Here is a 21,559-nt window from a genome sequence, read left to right as displayed (position 1 = left end):
ACTAGGTATTTCTTTTTCACAGCTGATGAGCAGGTAGGTACCTACCCATCGCGATAATATTACTAAGTTTTTTTTATAACTTAGTTGGCTTTGACTGGCATTTTATTGCAGATTTTAATTCACATGGTTAATTTTTATCTATTGAAATTATTTTTTATTTGTTATCAAACCACTGCAGTTCCTATACCTACCCATCAGTCACGCAGCCGACAATACCTATATTTCGAATGTTTTTATTAAAAAGCAATTTATTAACTCAATAATTTATTTGGGAATAATTAATCTCACAAGTATAATAAATACAGAATACAGTTATTCTCAACACTTTGAATACGTATTATATAAACATACATCTAATTATGTAAATAAAATTAAAAAAAAATTGAAAAAAAAATTTCGTGGATTATTCATTGTAACACGACAGAAACTATTTTTTTTTTCATCAAACTACATTATAATTAACCATAGACAAGCCAATTTTATGGTAACAGTCTATAAATACATTTTTAACATTGTTTTTTCTATACCCTAAACACTGATCTCTTAACGTCATATGATATTAAATATTTTAAAACGTTAATTTTTAACTATACGTTAAAATAATCAACTATATTGGTAAAATCACAATTCTCCTAATAATAACATTTATAATATTGCACAAAATAGACACCGATCGCGATTACAAAGTTACATTATATATTTGAGCTGTCATTTTATCAACAAGCATTCAAAATGGCTGTCCGTGAAAGCGCGCGAAAACTGACAGTTCGTCGCCATTTTTATATTTCTCAGTCATTTGTGAACGTTTACAAATGTTATACATATTCAATTACAAACAATAATTAAAAACGATAGGTATTAGTTAAGTTAAATCAAACAATATTTTAGATTATGGCTCAGATGACATAGCCTTTAAGTATTATGACCATCTAAGGTTTATGGTATCTAAGGTCTTAAAATTTATTTTATTTATTTCGAGAAAAATATGCAATCTTTTTTAAATATTTCCCATGAAAATATGTTCTCTAGATTGTGCCGCTACCTATGTATTGGAACGTAAAAAACTGATATGTTAATATATTGTACATCACAATGCATAAATATTATATTTTAGGCCTAACTATAGACGACTGATAAAAATCGGCTCGACAAAAGTCGGTGAAAAAATAATATTTAAAAAATTATTATTAGTTTACTAACATGACGGGATAGCCTATGTCAAAGAAAAGGATACCTAGAACATGATAATTAATATGAACTAGAGGATACCCTCGGCTTCGCCCGCATGGATTTCGGGTTTTTAAGATCCCGGAGGAACTCTTCAATTTCTTGGATAAAAAGTAGCCTATGTCTTTCCCCGGGATATATTCCAAGTCTGTACCAAATTTCATTAAATCGGCTCAGTGGTTGGGCCGTGAAAACGTCGCGACAGACAGATAGACAGACAGACAGACACACTTTCGCATTTATAATATTAGCAGGTAATAATTAGTACGTATTAGTAGTAATAGAAAATTGGTCACCTAATCGTCACTAACCAAAATTGGCTGTTGTCGGATATAAATTGGAGTCCGATTATAAGCAGTCGTCTGCGTTATGCCTAATGAAAAAAAGTCTCAACGAAACTGTCAATTTTGTCCCACCTTAGCAACTCGAGCATAATATCATATTTTATTCAAAATAATGGTAGAGGTAGTACACGGAAGATTGAAATGGTTTTAATAATGTTAAAAACGTTACGAGTACGAAAATAGCTCAAGGTTCTCAAACTTTGCGCGACGATTCATTAAAATATTCCTATTTTCTTATATACATTTATAGAATAATTCCTCTCATATTGACCTTTTTTATTTTACTTATTACATTATATATAGGTATTTTAAATTTACTACCGAAGATATGCTTCAAATAATGAAGTGAAAACTTTTACTCATACGACCATAGATAGATATTAATTATGTGTATTGAACGATTTGAGCGATTTAGATCAACGCATTTAGAAAATTTAAAATAACTAAATATAAAAAGAGGACCACAGATTTATCGTACTGATCTGTTTTTATTTTTATGATGACTTTAGGTTTTAGTTGTATTAATAGCCAAACTTTTTTCAGATTACCGTGTTCTATCTTAGACTGTACGTACGTGTCAATATAAAAAAAAGAAATCGTGCTCAGTGCCTAAACTAAACCAAAATTAAAACTGGAAAATAGATTCCTATACAATATTTTGCTTATTTCAAGTGATTATTAAGTCAATAAATCGCTCAATGCATCCAATATCCATCACTAAGACTAAAAGCATTTGCGCACATGTAGATAAAGGAAAAACCATTAAAATGCATAGCAAAAATAACGAAAAAAGCACTTTTTAAGTCCCACCAAATCTCCCATTCTATGCTACACTCGCATCCAAAAATTCGGGAGTAAAAAATATATTTATTTTAGCGCAGAGCTATAAATGATTTCAAGTAACCACAGAATCTATACACCGAGCCTTGAGTCTTTCTTATAGGCTAGAGTTTTAGATTTTTTTAACTTTATCAAAGTTACCGTCATTAGTACTAACATAGTATTGATTGAACCGACACTTGTTTCGAAACTTTCAATGCTTATGAATTACAAATCATTCATTTTAAGGTAAAACTACTTTTTATTCACTATGTTAAATTTCTCAACTAGTATCGGTGTAACCAATAATGGCTCAGATACTATATCTAAATCTCTATAATATTTTTACGAGCTATTTTACATCTGTTGGCATTTTTTTTTCTAAAATCGGGTTCTGAAGCTCGGTCGAGGGGTAGGTAGAGGTTTTTCTAAATCCAATTTTACTATTTCAGTTTTTCAACTAAGTTACAAACGTTGACCTGTCTATAAATCTATAACAACAAACTACTTGTATTTACTATGAACTATTTATCAACGTAGGTACACAATTTTTTAATGTAGTAAATATTTTCAAACTTTCCTTTTTCTTAAAGTTAAAAAAACTGCAGTTGATGTTTTTTTAGTTTTAAAGAAATATCCGGTGATGTCATGTCAACAAATAGTTCACAATTGTTATAAAATATTCTACATTCTTCTATAAAACCTTTATAAATGTATACAATATTGAAACGGGATCGTCAACATCAATTTGTCTAAGTACATCACGGAATGTAAGCTTCATAACATTATAGTTAACAACAAGCGTAAAATCTATTTTAGTACAATTTACAATATGTTTTAATAAAATAAAAAAAATCAAACTTTAGTGTTTAATAACCAAAATGGCATCCAGAAAATAATGCACATCACGTTCCCTAGTTTCAATATCTTTTTCCAAAAAGTTTTTTTTTTTCAATTTGCAGTCCAATCGTTCGGGTATTTTTGACACAAGTTATTGCGAAGGTGCACATTGGCAGTTCTTTAATTTATTATATTAATTAGTCCCCATTGCGCAATTCATTAAATATAAGTCCGTATAGCAAAAGTTTTTAAACTCGCTATAAATATGTCATGTTAATTAATTTAAAGAATCTAAACAATTTAACAAAGAAGACTCGCTAATGAAATGTTAACAATTACGATTAAAAAAATCATCTACTCATTTTTGTGCGATACGATACGACCATTTATCATTATTTTAACTACAATTTAACAGTTATATTATTATTAATAAATAAAATATATCTAACCACTTATTTAAAACCTTAACATCAAATTTTTCAACTCTTACATTTAAACGTCAAGTATTTTTGTAGAAAGAGCATTTAGCACAGGTAATATTTTGTATTAAATTAATTGAAAAAATAATATACATAATAGTATATGTGTATTTAAACATAATTATAAAAATAAGTCAGATGGCAAAGATCCTAAGATAAGGTATAATTACATATTAATAATAATTATTTTTTAATTAATAATAATGAATTTAAAAGTTATTATTTCAATATTATTAGATATCTAACTTAATTTGAATACCTACCTAGAATATAATCGGTCCACAAAATACTGTTTTCTGGTGAGTAATGTAAAAAAATACTGACTAACTAATGTGATAGTAAAAATAATAATTAATTTCACAAAATTCTAGAGGTAGACTTACGAAAAGCAAAACCGTTGAAGTAAATTAGTTCTAATTTTATATGACCAGGCGTTTATTTTGTTAACTTACCTTAGTTACCTAGTAGGTAGGTACTATCTATGTTTTACTTAAACTTAAACGAAACTAACATTCGTGTTTTGATAAAACAAAACATTTGAATAGTTTGTATATGACGGTATAATATACTGTTAATTTGTAATGTACTTTGCAAACGTTTTCTTTGACATAACTTTATAAACTTAACTAAGTATAAATTGAAATAATTTTCGAAATTCAGAAAGAGCGCCATAGACCATGAAAATTTGAGACATCGATATCACTATGTAATAAATGGCTAAGTAAAAAATGTAAGGTAAGTTTGTGATTGGACTAAGCTTTGAAGTATTTAAAAAGCCAAGTGCGAGCCGGACGCTTGCACAAAGGGTTCCGTACTACCACACAATATAAATACTTCTAGTAAATAACAATATAGACGCTAGAGCAACATTAAGGCGACAAAATACGAGGCGCTAAAATGGTAGCGCCTAGCAAACAATTCAGCACCCTCTGAATACGGAACCCTAGTTTAGCCTAATTATTAAGTGTTACTGAAATATTATGTTCTACAAAATTTGGTCTTTGACACGTCTTGTATCGATTACCGTTTCATAAATTTAAAATTCATAGAGCTGAAACAAATAACGTTGATATATTTTTTATTTTTTGACATTCCTTTTATGGGAATGTCTCTTGGGTATTTTTTTTTGTCATACCACGTAGGTAATGGATAAAAATTTACCTCTTCTTAAACCATTTTTAATATCATGTTTGCTCGATACCATATTGCAAATTTTTACGATTTACATTCATGTGCTAAATATAATAAAATAATCCAAAGGTGGTTAAACTTTGAGAACCGTTGATTTAAATTCGTAATACGAGAAGGGCTATTGCGTTACTCGCAATTTAATAATTTTTGGACGCTGGATTTCTTTTAAAATTTTCTTTTCAAGTTTAAACTTCCTCTGCTTTTAGGGCGGTTACGCACTATCCGATCTGAATTTGTAAAAATACGTTCCGATAGTCATAAAATTATTTTGTATGGTTGCTTTCGCACTAGATCCGACTTCCGTCATCCGATTTCTCTCCGTTATCCGCGAGAATATATCGGATATGCCTAGGATTCAAATCGGACATGATGTGACGTAGATTATATCAAAGATGTCCACTGAATAGCTTGGATTTGGGTGAGAGATCGGGTTAGTGCGTAAGCAATATCCGAATTCGGTCAGAGTTCTTCAAATCCGTATCTTCACGGATTCATATTGTATGAGTGCGTTATCGCTCTTAAGCTTTTTAAATTTTTTAAAAGACATTAAATGTTTGTCGATTTGATCTAGAATTAATCATAAGTTATAATATGGTGTATTTAATAAAAACAAAGCCATTTATTAGCGGTGATATCGACGAAGAGATTCAATTTTTGTCATTTTATTTTTTAAACCGCTCAGTCTTATGACGTTTTGTAATTATTTGTATAGGGCCCTTTACATTAATACTATAGACAAGACAGATCTGAATTAAGAGTAATTAAATCGATTTTTGAAAATCAAGGTAATTTACAGTAATATCCGAAACATAATTTATGTTAATTATTTTATTTAAGACTACTTACGTTATAAGTTTTTAAATAATTCCGTCACTTTAAGTCTAAGTTCCATATTTGTTAAAATTTCCATTACACAAGGATTTTAATAAAAAAAGTTATATTTTTATTATTAAAATACTTTACTAATTAGTTTGATACAGCATCAATACTTACTATCTATGTAATAAATCATCCATGCTCAGATTTTTATGATCGTGAATAATAAAGTAATAAATGAAGAACTTTTTAAAATTCTATTGATGTTGAAAAAACTAAAGACGTCCTTATCAATAGAGAACTATATAGGTACGGAGACCTAGTATCATAGTTTGACAGTTATAGTTTGACAACCGCAATGGGGCATTTCACGTCAAGCGGACAGCCAAAAAAAAGTGAGGTCGTGGATTTTGTTTATACTCTGGTCAGTTATACTTCTAGTAGACGTGGATATATACACACAATGTTTTTTTCGTATGATGCTTTATTGCTGAGTTATGAGCTTTTAAAAATTTACTAAGAATGAAGTCCGTTATTTTTGGATGCTTATTATTTGTGACAATTCATTTGTAAAAAAAAGTAAAAAGCATTGATTATTATAGTTAAAAAGTTGAAATTTTTATTTTTTTTATCGAATTCTAAATTTAAATTTTTTAACGTATAGTAAACCGGAAGTGAACATTTCAAATCGATATTTGAGTAACTTGGCCAGAATAAAAATATTTTTTTTTTACCGTGAATTAAAGCTTACATGTACTTATTTTTCACCAAAAAAAATTGTAACGTGGAGTCTAATAGTTTAGGACTTAGAGTGGTTTTATTAATTGAGATACAGTCTCAAAAGCCTCACTACCTCTTTAATAAGATCGAATGGGCCAAAAAGACCAACACTCGCTCCAACAGAGTCTGGACTCTAAAAACTCCTCATCATGTAACCGCAGCGTTTCGTGGTAGCTTTAAATATGCCGCTACGAAATGCTGGAACAACCTGCCTCCTCCCCTACGCGATATAAGCAAAACAAAAACATGGTTCAAATCAAATTTAAGAATTTTGTTATTGCGTCAGCAAAAGGGTGAGGAAGGCGCGTAGTTCAGGTCCTCCCACATCTTTATTCTACTTTATTTTATTATATACCCACTTTATTACTAAATTATTGTACTAACCCTATATCTACTAACCACATTATTTATTTTGTATTCACTTATATTGCATCCTATAGTTACCGTCCGAAACTTCTGGCTTCACGGAAGACCAGCGCTGTGCCTGCGTTCCCGACACAGGCACAGCAAATGCTGAGTGGAGTCCATTTTGGCACCACACACCACGCGTCCTATTTCATATTTTATTTATTTTAAGTTATATTTTTGTTGGTACCAAATACACAGTTTTTCTTTCTTCTTCTTTCTTTCTTTCTAGATTGAAACAGTATTAATTAAAATGGAGTGTTTTATTTTGTAACTAGCTGATGCCCGCGACTTCGTCCGCGTGGATTTAGATTTTTAAAAATCCCGTGGGAACTCTGACTTGCCATGATAAAAAGTAGCCTATGTTACTCTGCGTCCTTTCAAGTATCTTTATGCTAAAAATCAAGTTGATTGGTTGCTTAGTCAGGGCGAACAAATCTTGTGGGAACTTTTGATTTCCCAGGACAAAAGTGGTCTATCCGTAATAGCCCATCCCCGGGATACAACGTGTTTCTCTACCACGTAAAAACATTTAAACGGATGATCCTTTAAAAATCCCGAGGGATCACCAGGATTTAGGAATGCAATTCCTTACAGCATCAGGGTTGAGGAATTGGGTCCTCGAGGTCAAAGCCAAAGTGTTTACCTGTTATAGATACTTTCCATATCAATTTATAACCGACAGTTTCCAAATCCCACCAGCTTTAGTGATGGGGCCCCTGCAGCATCTGGATTGAGGAGTTGAAATCCAAATTTTTTATGGAACAATGTCGCAAAGTTCCTTTATCGATTAAAAAAAATTACGCAAATCGGTTCAGAAATCTCGGAGATATCAATGTACATAGGTAGAAAAACACAACTCCTCCATTGTTGAAAGTCGGTTAAAAAGTAGCCTATGTTACTCCCTGGCCAATCCTCTACTTGTCTGTGAAAATCCCGTCAGAATGGGTTCAGCCGTTCCGAAGATTAGCCCGTTCAGACAGACAAAATTTTTAAAAACGTGTGATTCAGTTATGGTATCGTTTAAATAACCATATGAGCTTAATATGTGGTAGTTATTTCGAAATTACAGACAGACACTCCAATTTTATTTATTAGTATAGATTACATTTTATTTAAAAAATCTTTTATTTTTGTATATTTCATGTTAGAATGAATGAATAAATTATTCATAGCGTAGTATTTTAGCATGTTAGTGCATAAACCCGACTGCTTAGAAAGTGCTCATAGTTATATCTATGTATTCTATATGCTCTAAGTCCTAAACTATTAGACTCCACGTTACAATTTTTTTTGGTGAAAAATAAGTACATGTAAGCTTTAATTCACGGTAAAAAAAAAATATTTTTATTCTGGCCAAGTTACTCAAATATCGATTTGAAATGTTCACTTCCGGTTTACTATACGTTAAAAAATTTAAATTTAGAATTCGATAAAAAAAATAAAAATTTCAACTTTTTAACTATAATAAAAAATGCTTTTTAATTTTTTTTACAAATGAATTGTTACAAATAATAAGCATCCAAAAATAACGGACTTCATTCTTAGTAAATTTTTAAAAGCTCATAACTCAGCAATAATGCATCATAGGAAAAAAACATTGTGTGTATATATCCACGTCTACTAGAAGTATAACTGACCAGAGTATAAACAAAATCCACGACCTCACTTTTTTTTGGCTGTCCGCTTGACGTGAAATGCCCCCAATGCCTTTTCATTGGAGCGAGCTGTAGCCCTCAATTTTTTTTATTCGGAATGACCCATCTAGAGCATATAGGTCATTGGTCATAAATAAACTACCAAGCTGGCATACTTCCATCTCTGTCTTATCTATAGCGTTATCCCTATCTACCGTTCAACTGTACGCATGGATACATTGGCCCTCTACTCTGGTTTGAGGCGGTGCCACTGCACTATGGTCTGCCGTGGCTTGGTGATCATGTCTTGCCAGTGTTTCGTTTCCGTCGCTCCCGAGCCGTTTTTACCTGTAAAAAGACAAGTGTAAATTAAAAATTTATAACACCCCCGACGATCCAAAGTATTTGAGTTTTCCAAAACATCATTTTCAAATAAATAATTATGTATTTAGGAAACGTCCATCTTGACAGCTTGACATTTGTCTATTGACATAATATTAAGAACCTAACGGTTATCTAACCTTCTTTTGTACAAGAAAACTAGAAAAGAGCTCATAACTCTTAAACGGCTGAACCAATTTTTTTAGATTATAGCTAAGAACACTCTCGATCAAGCCACCTTTCAAACAAAAAAAACTAAATTAAAATCGGTTCATTCGTTTAGGCGCTACGATGCCACAGACAGATACACAGATACACAGATACACAGACACACAGATACACAGATACACACGTCAAACTTATAACACCCCTCTTTTTGGGTCGGGGGTTAAAAAAGGGAGAAAAAGATTGAAGACTCCTGTTGATAACACATCATCATCGCAATCTATCACTGAACCGCTATTGCGCACGGAGTCTCAGAATGAGAAGGGTTAAGATTTTATCACGTTAGCCTATTGCAGTTTTACAGACTTCACACACCTTTGATAAATATGATTTCGTCAATCAACTAATATAATTAACTCGTTCATGCTAATATTGTAGAAGTCCATAACCTACACACCAAGGAAGCACTTCCGGATCTTCTTCCACGGGACGTTGAATGAGAAGTCGTTGTATACACGATTCAGAGCTCAATCGAACAATGATTTCAAAGTGCGATTGAAAACGAATTTCACAGTGTACTTGAACACGAGTTTTTGAGTGTAGTTGAATATTGCACTCCTGATTTTCCTAGCGTCCTAAAGTAAGAAACTTACCAGCCAAAAGTATTCTCCCAATCAGCTCATTCCTGCCAATATTGTCGAAGTCCATAACCTGCACGTCAAGGGAGCATTCCCGGATCTTCTTCCACGGGACGTTGAATGAGAACTCGTTGTATGCAGGATTCAGAGCTCAATCGAACAATGATTTCAAAGTGCGATTGAACACGAATTTCACAGTGTACTTGAACACGAGTTTTTGAGTGTAGTTGAATATTGCACTCCTGATTTTCCCAGCGTCCTAAAGTAAGAAACTTACCAGCCAAAAGTATTCTCCCAATCAGCTCATTCCTGCCAATATTGTCGAAGTCCATAACCTGCACGTCAAGGGAGCACTCCCGGATCTTCTCCCACGGGACGTTGAATGAGAACTCGTTGTATACAGGATTCAGAGCTCAATCGAACAATGATTTCAAAGTGCGATTGAACACGAATTTCATAGTGTACTTGAACACGAGTTTTTGAGTGTAGTTGAATATTGCACTCCTGATTTTCCCAGCGTCCTAAAGTAAGAAACTTACCAGCCAAAAGTATTCTACCAATCAGCTCATTCCTGCCAATATTGTCGAAGTCCATAACCTGCACGTCAAGGGAGCACTCTCGGATCTTCTCCCACGGGACGTTGAATGAGAATGAGTCGTTGAACACAGGATTCAGAGTACATTTGAATACAGCCGTCTTGCGCTTCTCTATGCGTTTGTCACCGAACTGAAGCCACACTTTTACGTATGGATCTGGAAATTAACAAGATAAAGTTGAAAACTAAAACCCGACTGCGATCGTCTTAATAAACGCTGAAATATTGGAGTAAAATTGTTTTTCCGGCGCTTGGTATATTTCAATGTTATTGTACATTCATATACATGAGCTCAGAATTTTCTCCTCTTTCATTTGACATCCCACTCGATAGAATAGCAAAAAAAATCTTTAGAGACCTACTTTTTTTGATGTAACATCGGTTCTGTCAATTTATTCGTATAAAATATAGCCTATGGCACTCAAACCTTTACAACGAATCAATTGGCACCTCATTCATCAAAATCGGTCGAATAGTTTAGGCACTACGGTGGAACACACACAATCTGGATACAAACATACATACATACATAGACTGCTAAAATCATTACCCTTCCTTTTATTACCCATATACCCATTCTAAAATAATGACCACTAAGGAAATTAGTATAAATATACTGGGAAAGTGGATAGAGTTTTTGATTTAAAGACAAGTTAGTGCTTTGCTGCGATTTTTGATAAGTTACAGACCGTTCACTGTAACTTTTCCCTTGCCGTTATGTTGGCACCATTGCTTATTTGCTTTATTCCTTTGAACTTAGGGTTTATTATTGTGTGACCTGCATTAGTACCAACATGATGGCAAGGGACAAGTTAGAGTGAACGGTCTGTAGTCTTAAAACGAAGTGGGCTTACCAATGACTTTCTAAGCAAGGACATCGCACTGGCGCGCATAACACGGGACCAAGTAAGTGTGCTTATACTCGGTGTAAGCACACTTTCTTCATTAGTCGCATGTTGACTGCAAAGCTGTCAAGACGCCTAAATGCGCGATCAAAAAGTGCCAAAATAATACGTTAACGACGCAGAAAAGAGATGGTGTGACTTACCACCGGTAAGTTAATTTTATTTACGTAAGATAACATGCGAAAAAGTGTAAAATACTTAGTAAAACCATTGAAAACACTAGAAATATCTAAAATTATTTGCAATGTTCCCATTCCTTTCTCTCACGCACATCGGAAAGAGACAGATGGAAGGGCGCGTCACGAATGTCGGAAAAACAAAACTGTGGAGTAGCTTTTTTTGTTTAATGTAAAATCTATTGGCCATTATTGTATCACATTTATTTTATTACTAGCTGTGCCCGCGACTTCGTTCGCGTGGAATAGCTCTCAGCGCGCTTTATATAGCCACGGACGCTCAGGCGCGAGGCGTGTATCTGTACGTTAAAAATGTTCGCCGTGATTCTTTAAATTGACATAACTTTTTTATTTATGAACCGATTGACATGAAATAAACACTAAATGTTAAGTGAAGCTTACTACAATATATTAGTGACAACCGTATCTAAATCGAATAAGCCGTTTCTGATATTAGCGTGCACAAACACACAGACAAACAGACAAAAAAAAAATTAATTACAATTTCGGGTTCGGCATCGATAAAAAAAAAGTAGCAGGGGTTGTTATTATTAACAACCCCTGCTACTTTTTTTTATATATTTCCATTGTACAGACACCACTTTTCTACAATTTTATTATATGTATAGATAGATCTTTTGACGACCTCCAGTGCGCAGTGGTAACGCGGTGGATTTGTATGACGAGGGTCCCGGGTTCGATTCCCGGCTGGGCCGATTGAGATTTTCTTAATTGGTTTAGGTCGGCTGGTGGGAGGCCTTTGGCCATCTTGATTCAAGGCCCATCTTGAATCCGCCATTTTGGTTTTATTTTTCAGCTCCCTGTCAATTGGATGAAGTTCTGAGTGACATTTGTTCGAGCACCCCCCACCTATCTTCAATACCCTGGCCGTGCTCCTCACCGAAATCCTCAATCATCAGCTCTATCCATATTTTTCCTCCGAATCATTTTTTGTCCTCTATATATATAAACCATCGGTAAAAAAAAAAACATACAAAATTTTACAGAAGAGGTGATCAAATGAGTCAGTCAGTCAGTCAGTCAGTGAATCAGCACGAGCAGAATAGTATATAGTATAGATATAGTATAATAGTTTCATATTTACAAAAACGAAAAATCTCTCAAAGAAATAACAAAAATTAATAGTGCTACACTACTCCATTCCATTTTTTGTTCAAGTTTGCTTCTAAAATCACCTTATTCAGCTTCGAGTGCAATAATCGATTTACATTGCGGCTTAATCACTGAGGTTAGTTTACAGGACTTGAATGTTAGCGGGAATGTATAAATGGAGCAGTTGAAGCTACATAGGGTGAATTTAGAAACGTGTGCCATGTTTGGGCTCTTGTGTTGTATGCCACGATGTGTCCATGCTTAGAAAGTCATTGGGGCTTACACATAGAAGTGCTATGGCAGATTATATGAGACCCATACTACTAATTGGCCTCTTATCGGTTTATGCGTGGCATTGTACAGGAATGATAAATCATCAGGTAGGTCTGTGAATTGATCTTTGGATATTGATGCAACTTTTGTACTCGGCCATCAGCGCCTGTGATTTTTTACGCAACAAAAACATTCATCACAGTTAACACCCACCTAGTTCTGCGTATTTATTTCTGAATTCGTATAGTAACTCCAAGAACTCGGCATTATACAACATCTTTCGGCGGTAGTTATACAGGGTCGCTAAAGTTCTTCGGACATGTCTCCCAGCGTGAGAGTGACTCCATTGAGCGTCTTGTGGTGCAGGGCAAGATGGAGGGTAAAAAAGGGCGAGGAAGGTCGCCTACGCGATGGACCGATCAAATCAAGTCCGCTGTGGGCGGTGCCGTGCACGAGTGTACCAGAATATCGACCAGCAGGGAGAAGTGGCGAATGCTCGTGAGGCGTATAACATCTGCCCCCAAAAACGTCACCTCGTGATGACCACGACCGCTCTGCCAAGAGTGTTACCACAAAGACTTCTTCTATCTTCCAGAAAATATAGACATTCAAGCTAGAAATACTCATAACCGGCTCAGTGATTCAAAGAAGCCTAGGAATAGGTACAATATTTTCCTAAAATATATTTAGATGAACTTGTTTAGAACTCAATTTTATCACTGGTGGAACCTCGAGATTATCTTTTTTTAATTTCGGAAAAGTAAACTCTTTTCGCTTGAAAACTCTGCGCAGGGTTCGCTTGATTAAATTTTATGAAAAACAGTTTAATTAATATGATAAATTTGCTTTAGTGAACGTTGCTTTTAATTAAAGAGAACAGAGCTTTTAAATTGTAAGTTTAGCTTAAGAGGGCTCTCTCCGTCACTCGTTTCATACAATCGTAGTTCCAATTTCATTTGAATATTAAGCAACCAAAGTCCATGAAATTTTGCAGACATATTCTAAAAACTAATAAGTATCTATGTCTGTGGTTTTCCAGATTTCTGTAAAAATATTCGGTTTCAAAGTTACGCGGTCTTAAAAAATTTCATACAAATCTTTGAGCCGCTGTAATTTTAAAACTACATATTTTTAGAAAAATCTAAAACACCACAGACACAGATATTAGTTTCTAGAATATGTCTGCAAAATTTCATAGACTTTGGTTGATTAATATTCAAATGAAATTGGAACTACGATTGTATGAAGCGAGTGACGGAGAGAGCCCTGTTAAGTGTATTCGCAACAGTGGCTCAAATAAAGCTATTTTTTTAGCAATTCCAAAGAATATTGTTTTCCACATGGAGCATTATGAAAGAGATAGTAATACATTTAGATCTGTCATTTTTCAGGGTTCCGTACCCGAAGGCTGCCAACGGGACCCGATTACTAAGCCTTCGCTTTCCGTCCGTCCGCCCATCTTTCCGTCTGTCTGTCAGCGCACTTTATCTCGTGAGCCATCATAGGTAGGTAGAGAGTTGAAATTTTCACAGTATGTGTATTTCTATTGGCGCTATAACAACAAATAATAAAAATATCAAAATGGCCGTAATGCAAATTAAAAAAAAAGTGTTATTTCTTGTACGCTGGTACGAAACCCTTGTACAAGTCCCACTCGCTCTTGACCGGTTTTTTAATTTAGAGATTGTGTACATAACAACATTAGCCATATTATAATTGTTTTTTTCTTTTTCTTTAATAATAATAATTATTATGCTCCTTCCACTGACTAAAAGTGCATAAAGCACCCCATTAACAAACCTCGTCGCTGCAACTTTATAGCCCGAACAGAATTTAAATCCCTAACTCTTAGCGATCATTAATTTTGAAAAACGTCAAATGATCCAGTAGCAAAATGAGACTCAGTTAATTGGCTACATTTGAGATAGTATCTTGATTTATCGCGTTTGGCTTGGGGTAGCCATGTCTTCTGGGAGTGATGAAAAAGGTCTCAAGGCTGATCCATACTTATATTATAAAATGCGAAAGTGTGTCTGTCTGTCTGTCGGTCTGTCTGTCGGTCTGTCTATCTGTCTGTCTGTCTGTCGGTCTGTCTGTCTGTCTGTCTGTCTGTCTGTCCGTCTGCCTGCTAGCTTTAGTTTAACTGATTCTGACGAAATTTGGTACAGGGTTAGCTTATATCCCGGTGACGGCCATAGGTTACTTTTTATCCCGGAAAATCAAACAGTTCCCACGGGATCTTTGAAAACCTTAGACTTAACCATGTGCTATAAATATTTGCATGCCTATCAGTGGGTAAACATTATTCATTAATTTAATAAGATCCTGTTAACATGTTTTTAAGCAAGTAAATATTTGAATCTTGAATCTTTGAATCTTGAACCTAATTCCACGCGGACAAAGACGCGGGCATCCTCTAGTATATTAATAATACCAATATAAGGCCGCAGGCAACTTGCCAGTGCCACTCGAAAGCGCCTGGTCAAATCCTTCAATAAGATGTTAGCCTCTGAGGTTCTGACTTTTAAACATTACGGGTGTCTGGCAGAGGATTGATACGACTCTCAAGTGTCTGGCAATGTATGACGTGATTTCTAATACTATTCCAAAGAAAAAATAAAAAATTGACTTTTTGATGTAAGACTTTTTTTATACCTTTATTATCTGTTATGTTCCAAAGTCACCACGATCCAAACTCATAGACGCTGATCGTTACTCCTTGTGATAAGGACAATACTCAAAGAAAGTTTCAGCTTTTATAAAATAACGAAGGTCTGGCACTCGCTGGCTCTTTATTTCAACTACGCAATTAATAATATTAATTGCTGTACAAGAAAGAAAAATTTCATTAAATTATTCATGGAGACTCTAGCCTCGTTAGAAAAGTCTTCGGATTAATATTATCCGCTTTTTCCAGTATTTTTCAGGTTTCATTTCAGTTCATTGCAATAAGTTATTTGACATGATATATGCGAGGAAAACGTAATATCTGAACGGCGGATTATCCTCTGAAAATCTGCTTTGAAATCTTTTATGCTTAAATGAACTCGTTGTACACGAAATGAAATTTTAAATGAAATTTATTTTGCGACTCGATATTAGACACCATAATGTGGAAATTAAAAAAAATTTACAAAGCTTTATTTCATTCCTTTTTATGTTTAAAAAAAATTTGAATTTTACAAAAGAATGTTATACTTATTATAATATTATATCCATAACTAAAGAAAGACTTTTTAGTTTCATTTTCAAATATTTTTACTTGCTTTAAAAAATAGCATTTGTTACATATTGTTAACTCACGAATTTAAATTATAGAAAGCCAATTCACTTTAAATTTTACATTAAGTTTAGAGAAGTAATAATATTCTGACCTTGATGTCTAGACAATTAAGATAGTCTATAGAGTTAATTTTCGATGGTCCTTGCTATGCCAATTATTCAAAATGGTGGTAACAGGTTGCTGCAACAAAACCCTATCTAGGTACCAACCAAACATAAAGCTCAAAATCACTCAATGGACGATGAAGAATGCTATGCTTGAAGTGTTTTGTGACCCTAGACCCTATTTTAAATTTATTTAAAAAACTAGCTTACGCCCGCGACTTCGTTCGCGTGGATTTAAGTTTTTCGAAATCCCGTGGGAACTCTTTGATTTTTCGGGATAAAAATAGCCTATGTGCTAATCCAGGATACTATCTATCTCCATTCCAAATTTCAGCCAAATCCGTCTAGTGGTTTTTGCGTGAAGGAGTAGGTACACACACACACACACATACACAATACACATATGTTTGCGCTTGGTATTTGAAGAAAAAAGAGAACTTTTGATATTTTGGTTTAATCAAACTAATTAGCGATTACAATATACGATTTTGAAAACAACGATGTTATATAAAACGAAAAGCGAATGTCGAATGTCCATTTGAATTGACGTTTTGAAAAAGTCGACGACACAGCTACGTGGACCAATCAGGTTGGCCCACGCCCGCGGTCAGCGTTCCGATCTACGACGCCGCAACATGCCCCCGGCCTTGGAGCTCTTGGCTTCCAAGACTGTCCTCATCAGGGTCGACTAATGGGCAGATCTTTGCATAAGCTCGCCTCACAAGCCCGGATGCAGTTTGTATTTCCGCGACTCTTGAGAGTCCATCCTTCCCAGGTATGTTTCTGATGACTCGTCCGAGATGCCATTTCAACGGCGGGAAGTTGTCCTCTTTGATGATGACCATAGTGTTGGGTTTGAGGTCTTGCGTGTTTTGTCTCCACTTCGTCCGTGTTTGCAGCTCGGATACGTATTCTTTCGACCAGCGTCTCCAAAAGTGTTGTCGAATTTGCTCCACCCTGTGGTACCGATCGAGTCTATGCTTGGGCGTCTCCACCAGGTTGTCGTAGGCAGGTGCGGTGAGCGTACGGCCAACCAGAAAATGAGCAGGACTTAGAGGAAGGAAGTCGTTAGGATCGGAAGACATTGGGGAGAGGGGACGAGAATTCAGGACAGCTTCAACTTGTGCTAATACTGTGCTGAACTCTTCGTATGTGAGATGCGCGTTACCGACCACGCGGCGAAGGTGGTACTTGCACGACTGTACTCCACGTTCCCACAGTCCACCAAAGTGGCTGGCATACGGCACTATGAATTTAAATTAAATTTTTTGTTGATTTGCGTATTCAATAATGTCAGAACTACAGCGTTCTAAAAATTGCGCGAATTCGTTTTTAAGGCCGACCATGGTGCAGCCATTATCAGACCATATTTCAGCGGGTTTTGACCTGCGTGAGACAAAGCGGTTGAGTGTGAGACAGTACGCTTTAGTAGTAAGATCACTCACCAGCTCTAAATGCACAGCGCGCGTAACGAGGCATATAAAAATGCAAATGTATGCCTTTGTAGTTTTAGCTCCCCTACTTTTTCTGGTCAAAACGAACACTGGGCCGGCATAGTCAACGCCGCATCGAAAGAACGGAAAAGTGGGTGTAATCCTCTCGCTGGGAAGATTTCCCATCAGAGGGGTAAGTGTTTGACCTCGCAGGCGCTTACACACCACGCAGTCGTGAACTACCTTTCTAGCGAGATTTCTGCCTGCGATTGGCCACCAAGATTCACGAAGGTGAAAAAGAAGCGCCTGCGGGGCTGCGTGTAGCAAGGATTTGTGTTCGTGGCGAAAAAGAAGAAGCGTGAAATGATGTTTGCCTGAAAGTAAAATTGGGTGTTTTTTATTATAGTCGAACTCTGAATAGTCCAACCTGCCGCCAACTCGCAACAGTTTATTGTCATCAATAAACAGATTTAATTTACTTAAATTATGTTTATTTTTTAGCGCGCGATTGTTGGCTATTGACTTGTACTCAATTGGAAAAGATTCCAGTTGAGACAGCCTAACCAACAAGTTGTCGGCTTCTCTCAGTTCATCGACGGTAAGAACGCCCGACCGCTTATTAAGTTTATTGCGCGTATTATGTGAAAACCGTAAAACATAAGCAGTTGAACGTCTCAGCCGGCTGAACTGAGAGAATCGTTGGAAATCGATAATAGATCCATCTTCAGAGTTCGACCTATCCTGGGCTACTAACGCGGTGACGTCACTACCCTTTATTTCAGGTAAGTCATTTGACTGATCTTCGTGCGTGTAAAAGGGAGGTACGTTTTCACAGTCAAAACTGTCACGAAGGAAGGCTGGCCCTTCCCACCACAAATTAGACGAAGAGAGCTCCTCGAGATTTTCAACCCCACGTGAAACGAGATCAGCTGGGTTCTCCTTCCCGCTTACATGACGCCACGGGAGATCCTTCGTCAAATCGTGAATTTCTATCGTCCTATTTTGAACGAACGTTTTTAGCAATCGTGGCGGCATGCGCAGCCAACCTAAGACAATTGTCGAGTCCGTCCAAAATATTACGTGATCGAAGTTGCAGTGAAGTGAATCGCGAACCTTGTTATAAAGGCGAGCACCCACTAGAGCACCGAGAAGCTCTAACCGTGGGATGCTGACGGTTTTCAGCGGTGCAACCTTCCCTTTAGAACAGAGCAATTGCACTTTGACCGTATTAGCGCTTACGGTCCTTATATAAACGCACGCGCCGTACGCGGTTTGAGAAGCGTCGCTAAAAATATGCCTCTCGGTAGATGTAGGATCAATATCCATGACATATCGAGGAACACGTATCGTTTTTAGGATCGACAGCGAAGCGAGAAACCGGTTCCACTGACGCGCGATGTCAGTAGGTACGATGTCGTCCCAGTCCAATTTTAATAACCACAACTGTTGTAATAACATTTTTGCAGTCAAGATGAACGGACTTAAAATCCCCAGTGGATCGAAAATTTGAGATGCGTATGATAGAATTATGCGTTTAGTTATAGGTTCATTATTAGACTCAAATTCCGTATTGAAATAAAATTCGTCGCTGTCATTAAGCCAACCAATACCTAATGTTTTGTGATTTGTATTCTCCGCGAGTATTTGCTTAGAAGCGCACGACGATGACGTCATCTCGGGTTCACACGTAAAATTGAAGATCCACTTGCGTAGTGGGAAACAACCAGCTTGCAACGTCTTGGTTGTTTCTTCGCACAATTTTAATAATGTTTCTTTGTCGTGTGAACCCGTGATCATGTCGTCGACGTAAAAATCTTCATTGATAATTCGCGACACTTCGGGATTGGTTGCTTCGCATGCAAGTTGTTTTAGGCAGCGACAACTTAAAAACGGCGCGGATGCGGTTCCGTAGGTGACCGTGTTGAGGCGATAGACACCGAGTGGCTGCGTGGGTTCGTCGCGCCAGAGAATCAGCTGAAGATCTCGCTGCTTTTCATCAACAAGGCACTGTCGGTACATCTTTTCGATGTCTGCGCATGCGACGTACCGATGTTGCCTGAAGCGCAATATAATTGAAATTAGGTCGCCTTGGATAGGCGGGCCTACCAACTGTAGGTCATTATAGCTAATTCCCGTGCTAGAAACGGCCCCAGCATCGTAAACAACTCGAAGTTTAGTAGTCGAGTGATTTTCGCGAAATACGCCGTGATGTGGCATAAAATAATGAGGGGTTCCGTAGGTCGAAACGCGAGTCATATGACCTAGGCTCTCATACTCATGAAGAAAATCTGCGTATAATTTTTTGTAAGCGGGCGCGCGTCCTAACCGCTTTTCTAACGCTAGGAAGCGTCGTTCCGCCTGTGGAAGTGATTCGCCCAAAAGATCGGGTGATGACTTAAGAGGTATGCTAACAATAAACCGTCCCTCGTCATTGCGCGTCGTAGTACGAGTGAACAGTTCTTCGCAAGCACGCTCAGCATCCGTGCGCGTATCCCGATCCCGAGGCAGCTCCTCGATCTCCCAGAATTGGCGTAATTGCGTGTCTATCGATTGCGTGAAATTACACTGAATAAGCCTATCGTTGCGCGTATTAAATACGATAGGTCCCGATATTATCCAGCCTAAATGCGTATTTTGTAAATAAGGTCCGTTAGGTAACCTTATGTTACCTTCGTGTATTAATTCCCAAAATATATCTGCGCCGATTAATATATCTATTTTTCGAGAATCAAGAAAATGCGGGTCTGCCAGCTGTAAACTATTAGGTATACGAAACTTCGCGCGTTCATAATGTACAGCGGGCAACGTACTTGAAATTAGCGGCAATATGAAACAATGTATTTTAGTAGTGTAGGTAGATATGCGCGATTTAATCTCAATGTCGCATGATTTCGTGCATTGCGTCACTGAATTACCTACACCTCTTATTTCGTGAGTGGACTGTAATAATTCTACCCCTAGTTTTTTACTAAAGGCTTCGGTTATGAAACTGCGTTCGCTTCCGTTATCTAATAATGCATTTGCGAGTAAATAAACATTATTTCGAGTTCGTACTTCGATTAGTGCGGTGGACAACAAAACCGGTTGCAAAGAACGATGATTCAAGATTCAAGATTCAAGATTCAAGAGTTTTTTATTTGCTGAAACATTTTTTACAGTAAGATCTTATTAAGTAGTACTACATATTGTCCAGTAGAAATGTTTCACCTTATATAATCAGGCATGCAAAACTGTTCTTTGAATTCATTAAACTAAATTACATTATTACATTAAATATATCACATGTCAAATTATAATTATTACCTTATTATTATCTTAGTAAGTCAACCAATAAATAATATTATAGCAAATAGTATAATCACATCAAGTCAATAAATATAATATCAAATAGGTAACTAAGATATTTTAAAATTATAATTTTATTCATTCTTTATAATCAAAAAAATCATTTACAGTGTAGAATGTTTTCGCGCTGAGCCATTCATACAATTTTCTTTTAAATGGTCCCAGAGGTAATGATTTGATGTGATTTGGCAATTTATTGAAAACTTTAATGCACATTCCAGTGAAATTTTTTGTATACATTGCCGTTCTAGGGACACAATTCAAAACCAACCTATTAGGATTCCTCGTCGGATAAGAGCGAACATTATACGCTTTAGTGAAAAGATCATTATGCTTCTTAATAAAGACACAAATATCAAATAAATATAAACATGGCAGAGTTAACAAATTAAGTTTTTTGAAAAGTGGTTTGCAGCTATCTATTGGTGCGGCACCACACATTGCTCGGACGCATTTCTTTTGGGCAATAAATGCTCTATTAATGTAACTCCCATTACCCCAGAACATCAAACCATATCTAAGACTAGAGGCCACGTACGCATGATACACTTCCAGCCTAGTTTTCATATCTACTATATTCCTTAGCCGTCGCAGGACAAAACAAAACTTA

At 36.0% G+C, this 21,559-nt stretch overlaps 2 protein-coding genes and 1 long non-coding RNA gene across 10 annotated transcripts in view; 1 reads left to right on the top strand and 2 right to left on the bottom strand.

The window, feature by feature from the left end:
• Positions 1 to 186: 186 nt before the first annotated feature.
• LOC123871269 lies at positions 187 to 21,374 on the top strand. The gene is made up of 3 exons (XR_006797244.1): positions 187 to 4,717; positions 18,270 to 18,275; positions 21,365 to 21,374. It is a non-coding gene; the product is annotated as an uncharacterized LOC123871269 (long non-coding RNA).
• LOC123871265 (synaptotagmin-7) overlaps positions 8,612 to 21,559 on the bottom strand; it is a 425,136-nt gene continuing 412,188 nt past the window's right edge. For all 8 annotated transcript variants that reach the window (XM_045914960.1, XM_045914962.1, XM_045914961.1 and 5 more), the window contains 2 exons: positions 10,262 to 10,474; positions 8,612 to 8,886 (listed from right to left, as the gene is read on the bottom strand). In XM_045914960.1, the coding sequence (XP_045770916.1) occupies positions 8,786 to 8,886; positions 10,262 to 10,474 (314 nt within the window). In that variant the 3' untranslated portion in view covers positions 8,612 to 8,785. The remainder of the gene's footprint in view (positions 8,887 to 10,261; positions 10,475 to 21,559) is intronic.
• On the bottom strand, positions 16,647 to 17,506 carry LOC123871267. Its single transcript, XM_045914969.1, has one exon. The coding sequence runs from the start codon at positions 17,254 to 17,256 to the stop codon at positions 16,792 to 16,794; it is 465 nt and encodes a 154-aa protein (XP_045770925.1). The 5' UTR covers positions 17,257 to 17,506; the 3' UTR covers positions 16,647 to 16,791.

Source organism: Maniola jurtina, chromosome 13, assembly GCF_905333055.1.
Source record: "Maniola jurtina chromosome 13, ilManJurt1.1, whole genome shotgun sequence".
NCBI classification, from domain to species: Eukaryota; Metazoa; Arthropoda; class Insecta; order Lepidoptera; family Nymphalidae; genus Maniola; species Maniola jurtina.
This window is presented reverse-complemented; position numbering and strand designations above follow the sequence as displayed.